At 45.4% G+C, this 23,918-nt stretch overlaps 1 protein-coding gene across 1 annotated transcript in view; it reads right to left on the bottom strand.

Moving 5' to 3' along the window:
* LOC137637872 (something about silencing protein 10-like) overlaps window positions 1-22,794 on the bottom strand; it is a 34,418-nt gene extending 11,624 nt beyond the window's left edge. The window contains 5 exon segments of the mRNA XM_068369981.1: window positions 729-847; window positions 1,590-1,677; window positions 1,679-1,816; window positions 2,258-2,450; window positions 22,638-22,794. Of these exon segments, the coding sequence (XP_068226082.1) occupies window positions 729-847; window positions 1,590-1,677; window positions 1,679-1,816; window positions 2,258-2,450; window positions 22,638-22,654 (555 nt within the window). The 5' untranslated portion in view covers window positions 22,655-22,794.
* Window positions 22,795-23,918: the final 1,124 nt, after the last annotated feature.

Here is a 23,918-nt window from a genome sequence, read left to right as displayed (position 1 = left end):
GATAATTGCTAAAAGCCTAAAACACACTTCCGTCTAAGGGAAGGGTCGGCCATTTAAAAGTAAAAGAAAGTCCATACTCTCTTTGTCATCAAAAATTAAATCTATCCAAAAACGAGTTCAAGATTTAAGATGAAGATAAAACACCTGCACTGCGAAAGCTCAAACCAAAATGAAGTACTTCACCAAATATGTTGAGAAAACTCCAGGTTCTACAGCGAGTATTGATACATCTTGTCGTCAACGTCGACAGAGAAGAATTGAAGGGTTTGTTTACATGCAAGAGTGGTATCTGGCCGACAGTTGGCGCTGGTGGGCACACCCGCAACCTTCATAGCGATCGCTCGCGAGTTTTTTTTAGTGTGTTTTCTGTCGAGCTGCAGAGTTGCAGCTATCATATATTCACCGGCTAAGTTAAATATTTAAAAATGAACGAATGTAAGTGACATAATTTATCAGCTGCAATATATTCAAAATTTACTTTTGTGAAAGTTTTTCATCTTACTGATGTACCATTTTCTGTTTTCCTTTCAGTGCGTGTGACTCTTCCAGCCCTTTCCATGCACTTTAAATTTCAACAAACTGAATGAATGCAAGTGACGTAATTAATCAGCTACAATATATTCATAATTCAATTTTGTGAAATTTGAAAAAAACCACTAAAACACTTATAACACCACTATGGACAAGATATATAAATCACCCAAGACCTAAACAGAATAATAACTTACCTGAAGAATAAGATCATCCGAAGCCAAGTCCTTCAGTTCGGCAGCCATACGTTCCTGTAGCTTCCTGGCAGTTTCCTCTTCAAGTTGAGTCATCTCCTCATCCTGATTGTATAGGTTCCCTAAAATAACATAAAAACAAAATGATTTAGCATTGTCTTTTGATACAGAATTTTTGTAATACTTATAAAGAATTCAAATACTGTATTAAAAAGCATAATTCTTTTATCTAAATCACTTACATCCCTGGCAAAAAAAATTTACCTATCTTACTTAACCCTTTTACCCACAAAGGACGTACTGGTACGTTTGACAAAACTCATCCCTTTACCCCCCATGGACGCACCGGTACGTCCTTGCAAAAAACTGCCATTTAAATTTTTTTTGCATATTTTTTATAATATTTTGAGAAAGTTCAGGCATTTTCCAAGAGAATGAGACCAACCTGACCTCTCTATGACAAAAATTAAGGCTGTTAGAGCAATTTAAAAAAAAATATACTGCAAAATGTGCTTGAAAAAAAAATAACCCCTGGGGGTTAAGGGTTGGAAAGTTCCAAATAGCCTGGGGGTAAAAGGGTTAAGTTTTAATAACAAAACAGTATGGTTAGATGAATTATAACTGGATGGAAAATAAAGGAGAAACTCTCAGTAAGGAGAGTTATCACACTATATCCATGTATAATAAACTAAATGTATTTATTTGAAAGATAACAGATGCTATCAAATAAATGTCTGAGTAACAGTCCTGTGTCAAAAGAAACCCAGCTCAAGATAATAATAACACAAAGTGGTAACATATGAGAGAGAGAGAGAGAGAGAGAGAGAGAGAGAGAGACCTACTCCCTTAAATACTAAAACATACATTTAATTTTCTCATCAGTCGTGTCTGTGCCGAAGTAACGATGCTTCTTGTTTCCCCAGGCACGATCATCTGGCACTGCCATTTCGGGGGGTGTCGACAATATCATCTTCCATGAACAATTGATCTGGGTCTTCTTCTTCCTCTTCACTATCCTTGAACTCTTCATCATCCTCATCATCATCATCATCGTCATCTGATGAGCTTCCATCAATTGCCAATACCTGTTCCTGTGAGAAGAAAAAAAAGATGGCTTCTTAGATAGAACACCTATTTATCTTAAAAGGAACATGTTTCCAACGTAAAATACTTAACCATTACATTCCATATCCAACAATCTATTTAAACATAAGAACAAAATATATCCTCAGTAAATTAAAGCATTTTTTGACAATCTTTATAACTTTTTTCTTTTTTTTTTTAATTATAAGGCATGCACAAAAGTAATCAAATATTGGATAGTTCAGTGTGTACATCCTCAGTAAATTAAAGCAATTTTAGACAATCTTTATAACTTTTTTTTTTTTTAATAATTATGATTATAATTATAAGGCCTGTACAAAATAATTAAATATTGGAGAGTTCAGTGTGTACTACAATAAAATCAATATAGCCAAAACATAAATCAGCAATTTACAAAAAATTTCATAAAAACAAATAAGATTACTTACTCTCGAAGGCTTTTTCCTATTCATTAACTTCTTTGCCGTTTCAAGAGAAACAAGATCACGATTATCTTCGAAGTCATTAATTTCATCATAAATAAACTTCCGATCTGACGGATCAAGCAATGCTGTCTCAATCACATCATTCTTATATTTCTTGGGCTGACGCTTCGTGGCATCTTCCTTCGGAAGTCCCATCCTGAAAATAGGTAGAGATATTTCAGGCTCTGGAAAGAATTTATTTATATTTGACCTGAGAGAGAGAGAGAGAGAGAGAGAGAGAGAGAGAGAGAGAGAGAGAGACCACAGTCAAATGAAACTGTGACATACACTCTTAACAGGTGATACATATGATACAAAGAAAATGTACAGTACAGTGTGCAATTAAAGTTGACCGTATCACTACTTTTTTTATGATTGGGATAATACCTCCAAGCAAGAAGCATGCCCTGATATCTACCCTTCTCATTGGCCCTAATTAGTTATCTTCCTTTTCTCTACCAAAATCCTAAATTTCCTAATTTGGTAATTCTTAGTCAAGGCTAATTACTAGACTAAAACAAAGATATGGATGGGAAAAAATTACACTGGTTGGTAACAATGATAGTACCCCATGCAATATTCCCATAAATAGCAGCATAGGTACAGTAATTAAACTAAATAATAAAAGGGAGACACGAGTGAAAAGATACAAAACACAGTGAAATACAATGTATGTGAAATGAAGTGATAGGGATAACCATGAAAAATTTATCTACCCTCCCATAAAAATATAGAAAAATGGTATTTTGATAATAAAATAAATTTTTGAATATACTTACCCGGTGATTATATAGCTGCAACTCTGTTGCCCGACAGACAACTCTACGGTAAAAACTCGCCAGCGATCGCTACACAGGTTGCGGGTGTGCCCAACAGCGCCATCTGTCGTCCAGATACCCAGTACTCAATGTAAACAAAGACTCAATTTTCTCCTCGTCCCACTGCGTCTCTATTGGGGAGGAAGGGAGGGTCCTTTAATTTATAATCACCGGGTAAGTATATTCAAAAATTTATTTTATTATCAAAATAACATTTTTCAATATTTAACTTAGCCGGTGATTATATAGCTGATTCGCACCCAGGGGGGGTGGGTAGAGACCAGCAATATATGTTTACACTTTTATGAGCTAAGAGTTTTTTATTTCATTTTAGAAGTTATCAAAATAACAAAAACAAAATAAATAGGTACCTGGTAAGGAAGTCGACTTGAACAATTTCTCTGCCTTTTAAGTACGTCTTCCTTACGGAGCCTCGCGATCCTCTTAGGATGCTGATCGACCCCTAGGAGCTGAAGTATCAAGGGTTGCAACCCATACAACAGGACCTCATCAAAACCCCTAATCTAGGCGCTCTCAAGAAATGACTTTGACCACCCGCCAAATCAACCAGGATGCGAAAGGCTTCTTAGCCTTCCGGACAACCCAAAAAACAACAATAAAAACATTTCAAGAGAAAGATTAAAAGGGTATGGAATTAGGGAATTGTAGTGGTTGAGCCCTCACCCACTACTGCACTCGCTGCTACGAATGGTCCCAGTGTGTAGCAGTTCTTGTAAAGAGACTGGACATCTTTCAAGTAAAATGACGCGAACACTGACTTGCTTCTCCAATAGGTTGCGTCCATTATACTTTGCAGAGATATATTTTGCTTAAAGGCCACGGAAGTTGTTACAGCCCTAACTTCGTGCGTCTTCACCTTAAGCAAAGTTCGGTCTTCCTCACTCAGATGTGAATGAGCTTCTCGTATTAACAATCTGATAAAGTCTGACCAAGCATTCTTTGACAAAGGCAAGGATGGTTTCTTAACTGAACACCATAAAGCTTCAGATTGGCCTTGTAAAGGTTTAGTACGCTTTAAATAGAACTTAAGAGCTCTAACAGGGCATAAGACTCTTTCTAGTTCATTGCCTACGATCTCCGATAAGCTGGGGATATCGAAAGATTTAGGCCAAGGCCGAGAAGGCAGCTCATTTTTGGCTAGAAAACCAAGTTGTAGCGAACAAGTGGCTTTTTCTGATGAAAATCCTATGTTCTTGCTGAAGGCATGAATCTCACTGACTCTTTTAGCCGAGGCTAAGCATACCAGGAAAAGAGTCTTAAGAGTAAGATCTTTCAGGGAGGCTGATTGTAACGGCTCCAACCTGTCTGATATGAAGAATCTTAGTACCACGTCTAAATTCCATCCAGGGGTAGCCAAACGACGCTCCTTCGTGGTCTCAAAAGACTTAAGGAGGTCTTGCAGATCTTTATGTTTGGAAAGATCTAAGCCTCTATGCCGGAAGACCGATGCAAACATGCTTCTGTAGCCCTTGATAGTGGGAGCTGAAAGGGATCGTCCTTTTCTCAGGTATAAGAGAAAAACAGCTATTTGAGCTACAGAGGTACTGGTCGAGGATACAGAAACTGACTTGCACCAGTCTCGGAAGACTTCCCACTTCAATTGGTAGACTCTAATGGAAGAAGCTCTCCTTGCTCTAGCAATCGCACTGGCTGCTTACTTCGAAAAGCCTCTAGCTCTCGAGAGTCTTTCGATAGACTGAAGGCAGTCAGACGAAGAGCGTGGAGGCTTTGGAGTACCTTCTTTACGTGTGGCTGACGTAGAAGGTCTACCCTTAGAGGAAGACTACTGGGAACGTCTACTAACCATCGAAGTATCTCGGTGAACCATTCTCTCGCGGGCCAGAGGGAAGCAACTAACGTCAACCTTGTCCCTTCGTGAGAGGCGAACTTCTGCAGTACCTTGTTGACAATCTTGAACGGTGGGAATGCGTAGATATCCAGATGTGACCAATCTAGGAGGAAAGCATCTATATGTATTGCTGCTGGGTCCGGGACTGGAGAGCAATAGATTGGAAGCCTCTTGGTCAGTGAGGTTGCAAAGAGATCTATGGATGGTTTTACCCCAAGTGGCCCAAAGTCTCTTGCACACATCCATGTGGAGGGTCCATTCGGTTGGAATTACTTGCCCTTTCCGACTGAGACAATCTGCTATGACGTTCAAGTCGCCTTGGATGAACCTCGTTACTAGGGAGATGTCTTGACCTTTTGACCAGATGAGCAGGTCCCTTGTGATCTCGTACAATGTCAGTGAGTGGGTACCTCCTTGTTTGGAGATGTACGCTAAGGCCGTGGTGATGGCCGAGTTAACTTCCACCACTTTGCCTCGAAGGAGAGACTTGAAGCTTTTCAAGGCCAGATGTACTGCCAACAGCTCCTTGCAGTTGATATGCATGCTCCTCTGACTCGAGTTCCACAGTCCTGAGCATTCCCGACCGTCTAGTGTCGCGCCCCAGCCCACGTCAGATGCGTCCGAGAAGAGAACGTGGTTGGGAGTCTGAACAGCCAGGGGAAGACCCTCTCTTAGGTTGATATTGTCCTTCCACCAAGTCAGACAAGACTTTATCTTTTCGGAAACCGGGATCGAGACCGCTTCTAGCGTCTTGTCCTTTTTCCAGTGAAAAGCTAGATGGTATTGAAGAGGACGGAGGTGTAGTCTTCCTAGTGACACAAATTGTTCCACGGATGACAGCGTCCCTACCAGACTCATCCACAGCCTGACTGAGCAGCGTTCCTTCTTCAGCATCTTCTAGATGGATAGCAGGGCTTGATCTATTATGGGGGCTGATCGTCTTGTTCAGCAACGTCCTCATCAGAGGGTTCCTCATCCGAAAACTGATGAGGAAACGGCAACGGAGTGGGCAACCTCTGGCTCGCTGAGTCCGGTCGCACTGGTGGATGCGTGACGGAGCCGGACGCAATATCATGGAACTGCTGCACAGTCTGTGAACTGTCAACAACCATGGGTGCGCGAGGAAGCACAGCGTCAACCTGAGACTGTCTAGACCGTCTGGGTTGTGCAGTCAACACCCTACCGGGTTGCTGAGGTTGACGCACTGCGTCAAAACAAGTCACCTCTGCTGGTTGTTGAACGTCCTGAACGTCAACAACCACCTCCGAGCGTCGCTTAACGTCAACGTGTGGCTGGCAACCCACACTGGGTCGCATCGGTGGAGGAACCACCTCAACTGGCAGACGCGAGTAGGTTACCTCAGCGTCAACAGGGCGCACAACCGACCAGTTGGAAGGTTGTTGGCCAGAAGGTTCGGTAGCAACCTTCTCCGCATTAAAGTCCTCTATCAAGGACGCAAGCTTGGACTGCATGTCTTGCAGCAAAGCCCATTTAGGGTCTACGGGAGCAGGTGTGGCAACAGACGGGGTTAGCGACTGAGGCAGTACCGTTTACCATCCCTGAAAGCCTTGTTATGCGTGACATAATTGTACAGCAAAACTTCAAAGGCTCGAAAACAGCTGTGAAGTTGACCTGTAAACAACTTGGAGCGTCTCCTGGCCAGGCGCCAGGGAGAGTCTACGAGAATTGAGAAGTCTATCTGGGCAGAGGCAGGAACTCCCAAGCCGAGAACTTCTCTCGTGTCATATCAGACTCTCGCTCCATAAACCAGTTTAAAAGAAGGGAAAGCAAAGGCTGTATCCCCCAAACTCCTCCTGGTGAAAAACCAGTCGCCTAGCCAACGTAAAGCTCTCTAGGAGAGCGAGAGAGCACTAGCTTAAAAACAACGGCTTCGAAGTAGCTAGGCCTAGTGTAAGCTCTGACGTTTAGGCGAACGAGGAGCAGCAGTTACAAAAAGATCCGGACAAAGATCCTTAAAAAAAATCATCATGATTTAATTAAAGTCCATAGAAGGCTAAGCAGCTTTAGGCTCCTCTCCATCTGACAGAGCCCTCAAGGGAATATCAGTAGGAGGGGGAACAGCAACTTCCTCATCTACAGGAACCTTGTCCGATAAAAGCTGAGTCTCAAGCAAGGGAGAGACCTACCGTGGTGGCAATGCTTTACAAGCAGAGTCCACACTCACTGGTGCATTAGTGGCGGACCAGAACGCAACGTCATGTAACTGCTTGACAGTCTGTGAACTGTCAACAACTGAACTGTCAACCACAACAGGTGCGTGAGGACGCACAGCGTCCACTCGAGACTGCCTTGACTGCCTAGACTGAGCAGTCAAAACAACTCTAGAATGCGGAGGTTGACGCACAGCGTCAAAACAAGTCAACTCCGATTGTTAGTGAACGTCTTGAACGTCAACAGGAGCATCAGCAAGTGGCCTAACGTCCAAATGCGGCTGAAAAACCACACGAGACCGCATCGAGTGTGGTTCTAAACAACCTGACTGACGTGACTAAGCTACGCCAACGTCAACAGTAAGCACAAAGGAACGTTAGGTTGGCTGAAAGCCAGGATATCGATGAGATAAACGGCTAGACTCAACGGACTAATCGGCAGAATAGTCTTCCATAAGGGAGGCAAGCATATACTGCATGTCTTGCCATACAACCCATTAAGGATCAACGGAAATGGTTGTGGTAAGAGACGAGGGTAACGTCTGTGACCGCAACACTTTGCCTACAAAAAAAGACTCTCGGAGTCTGAGTGAAGCTTTTGTTAGGCGGCGAGCAGTTATCCGATGACTGCATAGGGTCAGAGCTGTCCTAATGGTTGTAACCAGGACGCTGGACCTGTCCTGAAAGGACTAACTTTCGCTTAAGGGCTTCGAAACCTTGTGACAGGTTTCTTATGCGAAAAGCCTTTGGATGACGAGGAGAAACAACGTCTCTCTCGTTTTATGGTAGGGGAGATCTTCGTAAGATACACCCGATACCATAGAGGGAAAACGTCTGTTCGTTGGTCAAGGCCTCTCGAACCCATAAGTCGTTTGACATTACTTCTCCCCTGGGCTTGGGAGCATGTAAGAGGTCCCGGACTAGGTGAACGACAGGCACGAACAGACGAACCCTCGGACGCAACACTGTAACACTTTGCGCATATCACTTTATCACTTCGATTTTCTGTTTTGCACTTATTTCACTGAAATCGAAACTTTTACTGATTTCTGCCTGAAACACGCAATTCTACCCTTCATTAAAAGGTAGTAATTGCGAAATCAGTCGTATAATGCAAGCTCATTAATACCAGCAAAAAACAGAAAACATATTTTAAGATAAAAAAATCAGTGGCTGGGAAAGAGACTAAACACTAGTTCATATAACTACGTTTTCAATCTCTCACCGCACATAGCCTGGGGACGAGAATAAAAAACTAAAACGTTTTATCCTTCCTCCCCGTACAGCGACTAGGGACGAGAGTAACTCGAGAACAACGTTACCCGCTTGAACGAAACGTTTTCTCTCCTCTCTCTCCCTCCGTCTCTATCTCTCTCTCTTTCTCTCTTGATTTCGCACCTAAGAGAAGAGCCCAATTATATTTCGTCAAAAAAACATGTTATTTGACTAAAGGAAAAAACTGAAAGGTTTTTCAAATAAAAAGTTCCTTTAAAATAGAATTTAAAACATTTAAGCTAAGAAAGAATGAACAAAACGTCAGAATCGATTTACTCTTACTGCAAAGTGAAACTGTGATACACTCTCTCTATCGTAACGATAGAGCGCATGTTGAACGTCCTGAACGTCAAGAACTGCGTAGCATAAATAAACTAAACGTTAGTTCATCTTTGAAAACAGTACGAAGACTATCAAAGAAATTCTTTCATAAAATATTACATTTAAAAAGTTTTAAATCCTTAGCTCTTTAAAAGCTAATTACGATATAAAGGGCTCAACGTTGATTAACTTCGGTTTCCAAGTTAGGACCGCCTACTCTCAGGAAAGGTCTATATAAACAAAACATTAAAATTATTTTTATATGTTTATAATAAATGGAAAGTTAATCGAAGAGGCCTAATAAAGGCGGAGAGATATAAAAAATATAGAGGAAAATCTATAACGTGATATAATTACTAAAAGCCTAAACACACTTCCGTCTAAGGGAAGGGTCGGCCATTTAAAAGTGAAAGAAAGCCCATACTCTCTTTGTCACCATAATTAAATCTATCCAAAACGAATTCAAGATTTAAGATGAAGATAAAACACCTGCATAGCGAAAGCTCAAAACTAGAATAAAGTACTTCACCAATTAGTTGTGAAAAAACTCCAGTTTAGCAACAGCGAGTAAGTACGTCTTGTCGATAGCTCGACAGAGAGAAAATTGAGTCTTTGTTTACATTGAGTACTGGGTATCTGGACGACAGATGGCGCTGTTGGGCACACCCGCAACCTGTGTAGCGATCGCTGGCGAGTTTTTACCGTAGAGTTGTCTGTCGGGCAACAGAGTTGCAGCTATATAATCACCGGCTAAGTTAAATATTGAAAATGAAAAAATTTATCAAACTTGATATACTGTACATATACTGTACATAGATGCAAAATCTTTAACTTATCATTGTTGTATGCTAGAGCAAGATCATATACAGACCATACTGTATTATAGACCAAATTATACATCAGTAATTCATTATGACTTCATCTGTTTTGGTAAATCATCACATCCATAAAACTCCATTGTTGTTGCTTGTCTTTTACTCTCCAAAATAATCATCAAATCCTGTATCACAAGCCAATTCCATACGAGCCAGCCAAGGAAATTTAATTGTGAGCAAAGTGACCAATGGCTAAGCAAAGACCAATTGCAGAATGTGACAGAGATTATTTAACCCTTTCACCCCCAAAAGGACATACCGGTACGTTCTTGCAAAACACTGTTAATTACATGTTTTTGCATATTTTTAATAATTCTATGAGAAACTTCAGGCATTTTCCAAAAGAATGAGACCAACCTGACCTCTCTAGGACAAAAATTAAGCCTGTTAGAGCAATTTAATAAAAATATATAGCAAAATGTGCTCGAAATTTAACCTTATGGTGGGGGTAAAAGGGTTAATTTCAAGCAAAATGCATAAATCATATATTTTTCCAACTGGTTGTCATGTTTACCTCCGCATATGAAGTTGGGAGGAGGTTATTTTTCGGTCGATGTTTGTCCGTTCATACATTTGTTTATTTGTGAACAACTTCCTGGCCACAATTTTACTTATAGAGCAGTGACACTTTCAGGGATTAATTGTTGTTGAGATGTGGAAGTGATTCCTAGGTCAAAGGTCAAGATCAAACAAAAGGTCAACCGAATTCATCCTAACCTCGAGAAATGAACTGTCGTGGCGGAGGTCTGCACTCTCAGAATACTTTACTTGTTTTTATATATTTATGACCATTATTATTGTTGCATACAATTCATTTTAGGTTTTTTCCAACCACAAAACCCATTTCCTACTGTGGGCCCCTATTATTGCTATCTTTTAAAGGGCCCTATATCTCCGTAACTAATTTTATTCAAAAATGACAGCAAAATTTATTAAAATCACACTTACGGATACATAAAATTTAATTCTAAATCTGAAATACATCCTTAGTTAAAACTGTATATCTACCCAATTTTTGTAAAACCTTTTTTATGAAAATCGGACAGTTTAGAAGTAAGGATATTTTTGCCAATGACCAAAACCTAGCAATATTTAGTAAAAAATTTAGTACACTAGATATTGGCAAAAGAATTATCTGATAAGAACTGAAATCATAAGAATGCGCCGAGTGGTCATTTGGATATTGATAACAGGTATTTATTGTTTCCCCAGTATATTTTCCTCACCCTAAGATCCTGATTACTACTGGGTGGCCTCCTTGTCAACAGACTTATTAGGGTATATCTCGCTAACTAATAATTTGTGATGAAAAGGAATGTCATTTTCGAAAAAAAAAATTATTAGAAAATATTGTCCAAACCAGAAATATAATACCAAAGAAATATGTAAAAATAAAGCTGTATCCTAACCTAACAAATAACCCTACCCTAGCCTATCCTAAAATTAACCAACCTATTACAGAAATTGGGGTGTATGTATGATAGTGGCCACCTGTACGTATAATTATGTCTAACTTAGAAACGGTAGTCTAAGGTAAATAGGTAAGGACATGGCTTGTAGGTTAGGGGGGAAAGTTTAGGTTAGGTTAGGGGGGAAAGTTTAGGTTAGGTTACGGGGGAAAGTTTAGGTTAGGTTACGGGGGAAAGTTTAGGTTAGTTGATGTCAATTTCTAATCAACGTGTGAGGAACAGGCCGCTGATATACAAAGGCTCCCAGAAATCATATGATGTACCCAACCTGCTACAAACTACCAAGGGTTACATTTAAGAAGGCGATTCATGACGAACAGCGTCAAACATAATTTCTAGTTTCGGAGCCTCTGCCGTTTATGGGGACAGCCCTTTGACCGGCCGAAAATCGAGGTAAAAAAGTCCGAAATCGGCTCTTTTTTACGGGAATGATTTGTTAAATAATGTAGATTGACGGGACAGTATTAAATTGTAAAACTGAATATTTCTTGAAATCGAGTAAAAAAAAAGTCCGAAATCGGCTCTTTTTACGGGAATGATTACATGACGTGTCCTTAAAAACTACAAACTTAACGAAGGGGTAAATATGTAGATTGACGGGACAGTATTAAATTGTAAAACCGAAGGTTTCTTAGACTGGGATGACACGGGCTCTATCTATCGGGAAAGTTGGAAACTAAGTAGGAAAATCTGCTCTTTTTCGCGGGAATGATCACGGAATGAAATATTAAATTCACTGGTTTTGTAAATGCTTGTCCCAACAATCTACATACTAGGAACCCTCTGGTCATGGATGTCGGAAATGTGCGAGAAAAATGAACAACTAACCCAAAATTCCCCTCCTAACCTGACCTACAAGCCATGTCCTTACCTTCATCGTGAACTAAACGGGGGGGCTGACGCCCCCCTGCGACCCCCCAAACACTGTTGCTAACATACAAACCCCACAAACCAAACCTAACCAATCCTAGTAGTTCCCAGGTCACTACCCCTACCCGGGGGCAAGCCCCCGGACCCCCTTCGTAAGTCTCTCTCCTACAGAAAAGAAGCTTTGGGCAGCACTCAAAATTATATCTTATCCACATGATCATATTATAGGTTACTCAGGCTTACCTTAAATTTTGTAGTCGCTAAAACCACATCAGGGCCACATCACCTGTTTTACACTTTTTACATGTACCTCTAAAATCCCTTAAGAGGCCTTCTCGAAATAAATAGTGAAAGAATTCGGGGGTAACACGAGTGAAATCACGTAGATGTATATATCTGAGGGTCTTAATTGCATCAATCTGATCAATACGGGAGATAAACTCGAAAATATCACTCACAGAGAAACTATACGGAACAGGTCTATCCATCACGGCGGTTAGAGTTGGAAAGGGTCGGCTGTAGGTCAATCTCGGGTCATGGGGGGGATTAAAAATTTGAAATCACGCGGCCCACGAAAGGGTTAGTTCGGTTGCTTTGTTTGACACTGGCTTTATCTGACGAAATATCTTAACTAGATGCTGGATAACCTAACCTTTGTTTGTATATAAAACAAAATAGTATTCGGCATAATTTTGGGACGATTTCGAAAGAAATAACAATCTTAACAAGAGATTAAAATGAAAATTGTTGGAATTAGCGAAAACATACGTACGAACATCGAAAACTGTTCATGCTTGCGCGACCAGCTGATATGCGAATCGAGCGCCGCCAAACGGGTGTTATTATAATCAGGCAGGAAACAATGATTGCGGGAAATTTTACGACCGAGTAAGTTGGCCGTGGCTTCAGCGTACGACGCATTGTAACGGCCTTTTTCTAACATGACAAATTCGAAGATAATTTGTATTTTTCATAACCATACAATCCTTAGCTATTTACAAAGGGTTTACTTTTAGCGCAGCTGAAATGACGAGCCAATAGTTTTTAACGAGGGTTAATTACCCCCGCGCTAGTTAGCGGGGGGTGGGGAAGGGTAGCTTGCTACCCCTCCCCCCTCCACCCACCGGTGACTTGCTTCACTTCACTTAGAGGTAGGACTTGACTTGGGGGTCAGGGATGGCGGGCACATATGTGTAAATAGCTAAGGTTTGCATGGTTAGGAAAAATACAAATTATCTTCGAATTTGTCATTTGTTCCGTAACCGAAATACAAACCACCCTATTTACAAAGGGTGACTTACCCCTTAGGAAGGGTGGAAAGTCCCCAGCCTTACTGACTTCGGCTTGCCCGGGGGCTCGATCCCTCAGTGAGCAGCACTAGAGAGAGGGAGCCCCTGTACCTCACAGGTTCCTAGCATCGCTAGGAACGAGTGGCCTACATAAGTAGTGTGAGGAGGAGAGTGTGACTCGTCCTATGAAGTTGACCTTGAGACCTTCAGATAGGAATTCTAGGATAGGACGTTCCCCATACCACCTCGTCAGGGTATGGGAGACGCAACAGTATTAAGCTTAATACTAGGAGCACAAAGAAGCATGGGTTACCTACAGAGGTTGAGGTCAGCTATGCGAGGACCAGGATGCTGCTTCCCCAAGAGAGGGGAGAATGAAGAAAGAAGTAAGGGTCAGACATACTCTTTCATTCACACAGACTAAGACTGGGTAACAACGCCCTCAACCTACTGCTACTTGTCCAAAAAGGAGCCTGAGGTTAGACCAGCTGTTGTGCAGCCACCACAGGGCAGATAGAGAACGTATCGAGGCTCCTGTGGGTCACGTCTTGCAGGTAGTGGGCTGTGAAGGTCGTTTGACGCTTCCAGACCCCCGCTTGAAGTACCTGCGTCACAGAGAAGTTTCTCTTGAAGGCCAGGGATGTAGCAATACCCCTGACATCGTGGGCCCGAGGGCGACGTGACGGAGGAGGGTCAGGATTCAGGGCATGGTGGATAACCCTTCGAATCCAAGCAGAGATGGTGTTCCTTGTGACCCTCCTCTTTGTCCTGCCTGTGCTCACAAACAAAGCTCGCACATGAGGACGGACTGCAGCCGTTCTCTTCAAGTAGTACCTCAGACACCTCACTGGGCATAGTAGCAGCTGGTCTGGGTTGTTGTTACAGTTGTTACAGAACGGAGACTCGCGATCCTGAAAGAGTCAAACCGAGGATCTGGCACTCCAGGATTCTGAGTCTTGGCCACAAACTCAGGGACGAACCTGAACGTTACCTCCCCCCATCCCCTTGAATGGGCGATGTCGTACGAGAGACCATGAAGTTCACTAACTCGCTTGGCCGAGGCCAAGGCGAGTAGGAAAGCCGTCTTCCAAGACAGGTGGCGATCGGAGGCCTGGCGTAATGGCTCGAAGGGAGGTCTCTTGAGAGACCTGAGAACTCGAACCACGTTCCAAGGAGGGGGTCTCACTTCCGACTGGGGGCAGGTAAGCTCATAGCTACGTATGAGTAAAGAGAGTTCTAGCGATGAAGAAATATCCACGCCCTTCAATCTGAAGGCCAAGCTTAAGGCTGAGCGATAGCCTTTCACTGCCGAGACAGAAAGGCGCATTTCTTCTCGCAGATACACAAGGAAGTCCGCTATTGCTGGAATAGTGGCATCGAGTGGAGAGATACCCCTTCCACGACACCAACCACAAAAGACTCTCCACTTCGCTTGGTAGACTCCCTCAGAGGACCTTCGCAGGTGCCGAGACATTCTCTCCGCAACCTGTTGCGAAAAGCCTCTCTCCTCGAGGAGACGCTGGATAGTCTCCAGGCGTGAAGCCGAAGCGAGGCTACGGCCCTGTGAGGGACACCGGAGTGGGGTTGTCTGAGAAGCTCGTGTCGTGGAGGAAGCTCCCTTGGGAGTTCCGTCAGGAGTTGCAGAAGGTCCGGAAACCATTCCGCGTGATGCCATAGCGGAGCTACTAGAGTCATGGAACAGTTGACCGATAGTCTGGTCCTGTTGAGCACCCTTCTCATCAGACAGAATGGTGGGAAGGCGTACACGTCGATGTTGTCCCACCGTTGCTGGAAAGCATCTTGCCAGAGTGCCTTGGGGTCCGGGACTGGTGAGCAGTACAGGGGCAGCTTGAAGTTCAAGGCTGTCGCGAACAAGTCCACCGTCGGGGAACCCCACAAAGTCAGGACTTTGTTGGCTATCTGAGAATCCAAAGACCACTCGGTACTCACTATCTGCGAAGCCCTGCTCAGACTGTCGGCGAGCACATTCCTCTTGCCAGGAATGAAGCGAGCTGATAGTGTTATCGAGTGGGTTTCGGTCCACCTCAGAGTCTCTACTGCAAGATGGGATAGCTGTTGCGAAAAAGTGCCTCCCTGCTTGTTGATATAAGCCACTACCGTGGTGTTGTCGCTCATCACCACCACGGAGTGACCCGCCAGGAACCGTTGGAACTGTTGAAGGGCCAGAAAGACGGCCTTCAATTCTAGCAGGTTGATGTGTAGGCACTTTTCTGATTCTGACCAAAGGCCTGAGGCCCTCTGGTTCAGAACGTGCGCCCCCCACCCTTCTTTTGACGCGTCCGAAAACAGAGTCAATTCCGGGGGAAGGACGAGAAGACTCACTCCCTTTCGCAGGTTCTCGTCGGCCAGCCACCACCGCAAGTCCGTCTGTTCCAGAGACCCCATTGGGATCAGAGTGTCCGGGGAATCGGATCCTTGATTCCACCGGGACTTGAGCCGCCATTGAAGGGATCTCATCCTGAGGCGGCTGTTTGGAACCAGACGGGCCAGGGAGGATAGGTGGCCCAAGAGACGCAACCACGATTGGGCGGGGAGTTCTTTTCGCCTGAGGAAAGGTTCCGCCACCCTCCTCAGCCTTGCTATCCGGTCGTCTGATGGAAAGGCTTTGTGGAGATTGGTGTCTATTAGCATGCCTAGATAAACCAGTCGTTGGGACGGCTGCAGAGAGGACTTCTCGAGGTTTACCACGATCCCCAGATCCTGGCAAAGATCTAGAAGCCTGTCTCGGTGTCGAAGAAGGGTCGACTCCGAGTCTGCTAGGATCAGCCAATCGTCTAGGTAACGGAGGAGACGAATGCCGTTCCTGTGCGCCCAAGTCGAAATCAGGGTGAACACTCTGGTGAACACCTGAGGAGCTGTGGAGAGACCGAAACACAGCACCTTGAACTGGTAGATCTTGTTGTCTAGGCAGAATCTCAGGTACTTCCTGGAAGACGGATGGATTGGGATCTGGAAGTACGCATCCTTTAGATCCAGTGTACACATGAAGTCTTGTGGTCTGACTGCAAGTCTGACCGTGTCTGCTGTCTCCATGCTGAACCGGGTTTGTTTGACAAACCTGTTCAGAGCCGAGAGATCGATGACGGGTCTCCAGCCTCCAGTAGCCTTCTTTACAAGAAAGAGTCGACTGAAGAAGCCTGGAGAGCCGTCCACGACCTCCTGGAGAGCACCCTTCTCGAACATGGTCTTGACTTCGGCCTGAAGGGCCAGCCCCTTTGCCGATCCCATGGCATAGGAGCTCAACGACACTGTATTCGCTGTCAGGGGAGGTTGAGATGACGTGAACGGGACGCGATAACCTTGGCCGATCACTGAGATCGTCCAAGCATCGGCCCCGAGATGTTGCCACCTGCGGACGCAACGCTGAAGGCATCCCCCCACAGGTGGACACGCAGGGGGACTGCCACCCCTAGGGCTTGCGGCCGCGGCCGCCACCCCTAGAAGTCTTGCCTCCCCTGGAGGACTTACCACCCCTCTTGACCTTGGCTGGAAAGGGCTGGGGCTTAGACACCACTTTCTTAGCTGCCGGTGCCTGTTTTGGAGCCTTACGAGGCTGTTGCTGCTGTTGTGGCGGGGCTGGAGGCTTATAGGGCCGAGTTGTAAGGGCCCTGTGGAGGAGGGAGTCCGTGCTGGATTTCCTCCACCTCTCAGCCGTTCGCTCCAAGTCTTGAGGCTCAAACAGGCTCTCCCCCAGGAGGGAGGCATGTCGGAGCCTACAAACATCTACGGCGGGGACCTTCGGATGGAATCTCTCGGACACAGCATCGCGACGCTTCAACACCGAGTTGGCCCACAGGGTGGTAACCTGGTGCGCCAAGAACTCGGTGGAGCGGGTGCCCGAGAGCAAGAAGGTCTCTAGGGCCTTCCTATTGGTCTCCTTGGACAAGTCCTCAGATCGCAATAGGATGCCCAGAGATCCTAACCAGAAGTCCAGCCACGAAGTGGCCTGCATGGCACACTTAGCGACCTTCTCGTGGTTAAGGATCTCTGCCGCCGAGAACGACACCTGCCGGGCAGAGAGTTTCTCCAAGGGAACTCCCTTCGCCAGCTCCTCCACAGAGTGAGGGAGAGGAAGAGCGAGGTTGTGCTCACCCAGGATCTCGAAATACCTCCTCTGCTGAAGGCGAGGAGGAGGGATGAGTTTGTTCCCGGCAGTGGAACGACTGGAGGAGGCAAGAAGTGCGAGCTGAGCATTGGCCCTAGCTCTGGCACTCTTCAGCCCCCGAGACCAGGGCAGAGCTGCACTGGTCTTAGGGGCCTTCCGAACGTCGAACACTTCATCCAGAATTGTGTCTTTGCCTTCACGGGGGGGGGATGACTGGATCCGTAAGACTGTTAAGTTGCCTTATCAGGCTTAGGACCTGCCAGAAGGCATGTTCGGACTCTTGCTGTTCTCCTCCCTGCGGGCTGGCAGCTAAGTCTCCTGCCCCAGGAATCTCTTCCTGGGGTGATACGTGGACATTCCCCTGGGTTGTCGTGGGTTCCTGTCGAATTCTTGCAGAGGATTTAGGGATGGTCTTGGAATCCTTGGGCTCCCTCCTAGGAGGGATACAGGATCCCAACAACGAGGTTCGAGGGGCCCCTTCCTCACGAGACGATTCTCCTGCCTGAAGCGAAGTCTCCCCCCCTGGTGCCGAGGGGAAGACTACCGGTCCACTGGACTCACCTGAGGACGGAAAGGACTCGTCCACGGGAGAAGGAGAGAGTACTCGTGCAGGAGAGGGGACCCTCGAGACCGACCTCTTGGGAACCAACTTCGCCCTGGGGGAAGTCACCACGAAGTCCACTCCTCTCTTTCTCTTCAGCGTAGGAGAGACAGCCGCTGGTTTGTTACCCTGGCCGGCGAGTGCTGGTTTCATAACCCTCACTAACGCCCGTGCCAGCGGACCAAACCAAGTCTGCTGCTCAAAGGACACAGAGTCCGAAATCCTCGCTAAGGTGAAAGGGATCGGGCGATCCTTTGGAGTGGACACGACGGTACCTGCCTGAAAAGAAGGTGGGGAAGAATGCTGTAATGACCTGTCCTCGTCTTGCAATACCAACCTGTGCTTGGATGGAGGTGATCCCGAGTGCCATCTAGGAGCACGCGTCCCTGCTGCTACCACCGGCTGTGGAATTCGCCGCGAACTATGGTCGCGCGAGGGTGAACGGTCGCGCAAAGGCGAATGGTTGCGCGGGTGATCGCGCGGGCGCACAGGCGAGCGGTCGCACGGGCGCGCAGGCGAGCGGTCGCGCGGGCGCGCAGGCGAGCGATCGCGCGGGCGCGCAGGCGAGTGGGCGTGAGGGTGGGCAGGTAAATGAACACGTGTCCGAGGCGACGAACGCAAGCGATGGCGCGACGGCGAGGGATCGTGCAGCCGCGTAGGTGAAGAAGATCGCTGGCGATAATGACCACGTGATGGTAAGCGATGGCGAGCAGCATGTGTAGGTGAATGATCGCGCGCAAGAGGGCGGTCGTTCAGGGTTGCGCGATGAGGAGCAGCATGCGTAAGCGGGCGATCGTTCAGGGTTGTGCGATGGCGAGCAGCATGCGAAGGTGAATGATCGCGTGAAAGGGTGCGATGGTGATCAGCATCCGCAGGAAGGCGATCGTTCAGGGTTGTGCGATGAGGAGCAGCATGCGTAAGCGGGCGATCGTGCAGGGTTGTGCGATGGCAAGCAGCATGCGCAGGTGAATGATCGCGAGAAAGGGTGCGATGGTGATCAGCATCCGCAGGAGGGCGATCGTTCAGGGTATTGCGATGAGGAGCAGCATGCGTAAGCGGGCGATCATGCAGGTTCGTGCGATGGCGGGCAGCATGTGAAGGTGATCGCTGGCGAGCTGGTGATCGCTGGCGAGCAGAAGGTCGACGCGTCCTGTGAGAGGATAGGTTCACGAGCAGGAACGGGAAGATCGCTGGCGCGTTGGCGAACATGTGTTTCTGACACACGCGCAGCACGATGTTGCGTAGCCACAGGACCAGGTGGATGGTGAGCAGGGAGTTCAGCAGGAACTAAAGGGTGGTCAGAGACCGCAGGGCGATGGTCCTCAAATGAGCGCTGACGCTCGGAAGAGAGCTGACGAGCAGGAGAGCGCTGGCGAGGGGGGCGAACCTCAGGAGAGAGCCGACGAGCAGGTGAGCGTCGGCGAGCAGGAGATCGTCGACGAGCAGGAGATCGCTGGCGAGCAGGAGAGCGCTTGTGCGCTGGCCCTGCTCGCGTAAGGGAAGAATCCCTTAGCCCCGAAGGGACCGTTGCCCGTCGGGTGACGAGTTCTCCAGAAGGCGAAGATCCGGCAGGAGATGGTGAGCGGTCTACAGAGAGGTTCAAGGAGGGCGGAGCAGTCGGTTGAGGCTGACGAGGAGAGTCCCCCCCGGAGGACGAAGACCCAAAAAGGCGCCTCTTAGTCCCCCTGTAAGGGGAAGGGAGGCCCTTGTGGCGTAGAGGGCGGTGGGCCTTACGGCGGAGGCGGCCTCGGGGGAGATCGTCGGGACCATCGGTCCTCCGAAGGGGAGTCTCCTTCAAAACACTTCCCTCAGAAGGAAGCTGGGCAGCAGTCGAGACCGAAGGACTCACTTCCCCCTTCGAAGGATGCACGGAAGGAGGAGGAGAGCCTAGAGCACCATCACCAGCAACAGCACCTGCGTCGGAAGGCCCAGCCACGTCGGAGGCCTCTGTCACCACAACGTCGACAATAGACAGAGGGTCTACCTCCGCTACCACCGGCGACTGTTTAACAGCGGCCCCCAACGAGACAAGGTCAATAAGAGCGACCCTGGAGGGCAAGCCCTTAAGCCCCAGGGACGACCAAATCTGTAACAGATCATCACTGGATAAAGCATTATTATCAATAACCTCCCCCGGAGAAGGAGGGGGAACCGCCTCGCTATGGGAGGCGACGCCCTCTCCCCCCACCGAAGGTAGGGAAACAGAACAAGGGCCTGCGCTCCCACTCGGACGACTCTCCTTAGGAGGCGGACGAGGGGGAGCTTCAGAGGAGGTTTGGGCGGCGGAAGAAGAGTCTCGAGAACCTTCCTCCTTCAAGGCTAACCCCGGAGGAGAACGGTCTCTCTTGGACTTCTTCTTACGCCGACGGCCAAACCTCTCCCACTGGGAGGCAGACCACTCCCTGCACTCACGACAAATGTTATCCTGGTCGCACCGTCGGCCCCGACATTGAGGGCAGAGGGTGTGAGGATCCGTAATCACGTCCGACATGAAAGTCCCACAAGGACGGCCGGCAACTCCAGGCCATGTCCACATATTAAATAAAAGAAAATAACTGAAGGTCAACTTCCAACCAATCACACAAGCTGAAAAGAAAAAGAAGAAAATTAAAGGCTGTCACGAAGGCGATGAACAGACACGTCTGATCACCGCCGAGCCAAAAGTGAAGAGAAGCAAGTCACCGGTGGGTGGAGGGGGGAGGGGTAGCAAGCTACCCTTCCCCACCCCCCGCTAACTAGCGCGGGGGTAATTAACCCTCGTTAAAAACTATTGGCTCGTCATTTCAGCTGCGCTAAAAGTAAACCCTTTGTAAATAGCGTGGTTTGTATTTCGGTTACGGAACAAATAACATTTCATGATAAATATCCCAGCAGTATCAAATGTCACTAAACATGACGTGTCCTTAAAAACTACGTACTTAACTAAGGGGTAAATATGTAGATTGACGGGACAGTATTAATTTGTAAAACCGAACGTTTCTTAGACTGGGATGACACGGGCTCTGTCTATCGGGAAAGTTGGAAACTAAGCAGGAGCTACCCGTGACTTGCGTACGGACCATGCTGAACTTAGAAAATATTGCCGTGGTAAAGGTAAATTGTGTTATTAGTCAAAACGATAAATTAACATCATATTATGGTATGTTAGAAAATTGTAAAGAACATCAACCCCATAATGAAATACGATTTGGCTAGTAATAAGAAAGATATCCCTGTCCCCATAAACGGCAGACACCCCCTAGTTTCTACACGCGGTAATAGGGGGTAGAAGCCTTTCTCGTTTGTTGGGACAGAGTGAAAACCCACATTTTACAAATAGACATAAAAACATCACCTAACTGAATGTTCCCCCACCTAACCTAACCTAATGTTCTCCACCTATGAGCCATATCCTTACATATTTGCTCACAGACGGGCTAATCCCCCCGGGACACCACTTAGACTGCCCTACTCTTATCTTACCCTGTCCCAACGAACTACATTCACCCCAAGGAGGTATGTGTTAATATATATATATATATATATATATATATATATATATATATATATATATATATATATATATATATATATGTTTTATTGTAGTGTTGTTCGAAATCACACCCTGTAATACAATACAAATTTACCTATATATATATATATATATATATATATATATATATATATATATATATATATATATATATATATATATATATATATATATATATATATATATATAATATATATTTTATTGTAGTGTTGTTCGAAATCACACCCTGTTATATAATACAAATTTACCTATATATTTATACATATATATATATATATATATATATATATATATACCATCATGTTTTAAGGAAGAAATATGGAATATAAATTATCTGATATACAAAGGCTTCTAAATTGTAAATACTTTACGTTACAACGTGGCTTAGATAGTAAAATACGACAAGAGAGTTATGGGGTCCTTTGACTGGCCAGACAGTACTACATAGGACCCTTCTCTCTGGTTACGGTTCTTTCCCTTTGCCTACACAGACACCGAATAGTCTGGCCTATCCTTTACAGATTCTCCTCTGTCCTCATACACCTGACAACACTGTGATTACTAGACAATTCTTCTTCACCCAAGGGGTTAACTACTGCTCTGTAATTGTTCAGTGGCTACTTTCCTCTTGGTAAGGGTAGAAGAGACTCTTTAGCTATGGTAAGCAGCTCTTCTAGGAGAAGGACACTCCAAAATCAAACCATTGTTCTCTATTCTTGGGTAGTGCCATAGCCTCTGTACCATGGTCTTACACTGCCTTGGGTTAGAGTTCTCTTGCTTGAGGGTACACTTGGGCACACTTTTCTATCTAGTTTCTCTTCCTCTTGTTCTGTTAAAGTTTTTATAGTTTAAATGGGAAATATTTATTTCAATATTGTTACTATTCCTAAAATGTTCTATTTTTCCTTATTTCCTTTCCTCACTGGGCTATTTTCCCTGTTGGGGCCCCTGGGCTTATAGCATCCTGCTTTTCCAACTAGGGTTGTAGCTTAGCATTTAATAATAATAATAATAATATTAGACTGTCCACGGTATACTTGATAAGGTAAGCTACCCAACCCTTATCAAGGCTTCTACAACAACTTATACGTTAAAATAATTGAACTGTAACATTTATAAGTACTTACTTCCTTTTCTTTCCCATCTTTGTCAATTACTTTCACTTTCCAGCCAAAAACTATTCACTGTTTGGTATTTTAAGTTAGAATTTTAGTAAACAAAACGAGAATGCGGAACTGAGACGAAAATGTGGTCCGAGAAGCTGGTATAGTAGTAGTACTTTCGAGGATTTGCATATGGATCGGCTCTCTCCCGCTCGGACTGTTTGACGGGGATACTTTAGTTTAAGTCTCTCTCTCTCTCATATGATAAATTCTATCAAATACTTAAGTTGATATAATAGATTTTTACAGGCTCTTATTAATAATATTTTTTTTTCGTATTTAACAATTATTTTCTAATTTATTTGCAGTTTCTGCTTTGGTCTGTTACTTTCATATAATTCATAATTATATAAGTGCAGAAGCACCTTCACTGAAACGACATAAATGTATAGAGTTATACAAGATCAAAGGCAGCAATGCAGACTCACTTGTATAAAAGGGAGAGAATATGTTGAGCCTCATCATTATTATTATTACCAGCTAAGCTACAACGCTAGTTAGAAAAGCAGGATGCTATTATCCCAAGGGCTCCAACAGTTTAAAATATGACTTGTGTAATAAGGCTTTTTACTCTTCTCGATCAAGGCTTGTTACATAATTGTCATTACAGTATCCCCAAATATTGCTTTATGTGAGGCCCTTTCCAAAACTAATCAAATCTTTGAATCTTCTTCTTCCTAACCGTTATCTCTACATTAAAGGATTGGTTGCCTAATGCACCCTCTTCAATGCCTTCAATCAAAGGCATTCTCTTCCACCAAACCTCTTCTCTCTATACCATCTTTCACCTTATCTCGTGATCTAATTCCCTGACTCTGTCTTGATCTTCTCCCATTTACAAAATCCTCCCAAGCCCGCCTCACTCTCTCCCCAGCATCCATCCTTAACACGTGGCCAAACCATCTCTGAATTGCAGCTTGCAAATGGCAAGGTTTTACTGCATTAATATGAAGTGATATTCTTCTTCTTCTTCTTTGTCTGCATCCCCTCCCACTTCTATGTGGGGTCGATGTTTCTGGCCAGCGTTCTCCATCTACCTCTGTCCCACATTCCATCACCAGTTAATCCCTTTGATCGGTCATCCTTGATACAGTCCATCCACCTTCGCTTTGGTCTCCCTCTCCTTCTCGTTCCCTGTACCTCCATTTCCATCACTCTCCTCCCAATATACTGTTCATCTCTTCTCATGACATGACCATACCACCTCAATCTACTTTATTGGATCTTATCTGATAGTTCTCCAAC

The sequence above is a fragment of the Palaemon carinicauda genome, chromosome 3, assembly GCF_036898095.1.
Source record: "Palaemon carinicauda isolate YSFRI2023 chromosome 3, ASM3689809v2, whole genome shotgun sequence".
NCBI classification, from domain to species: domain Eukaryota; kingdom Metazoa; phylum Arthropoda; class Malacostraca; order Decapoda; family Palaemonidae; genus Palaemon; species Palaemon carinicauda.
The sequence above is the reverse complement of the archived record's forward strand: the minus strand, read 5'-3'. Positions and strand labels throughout refer to the sequence as shown.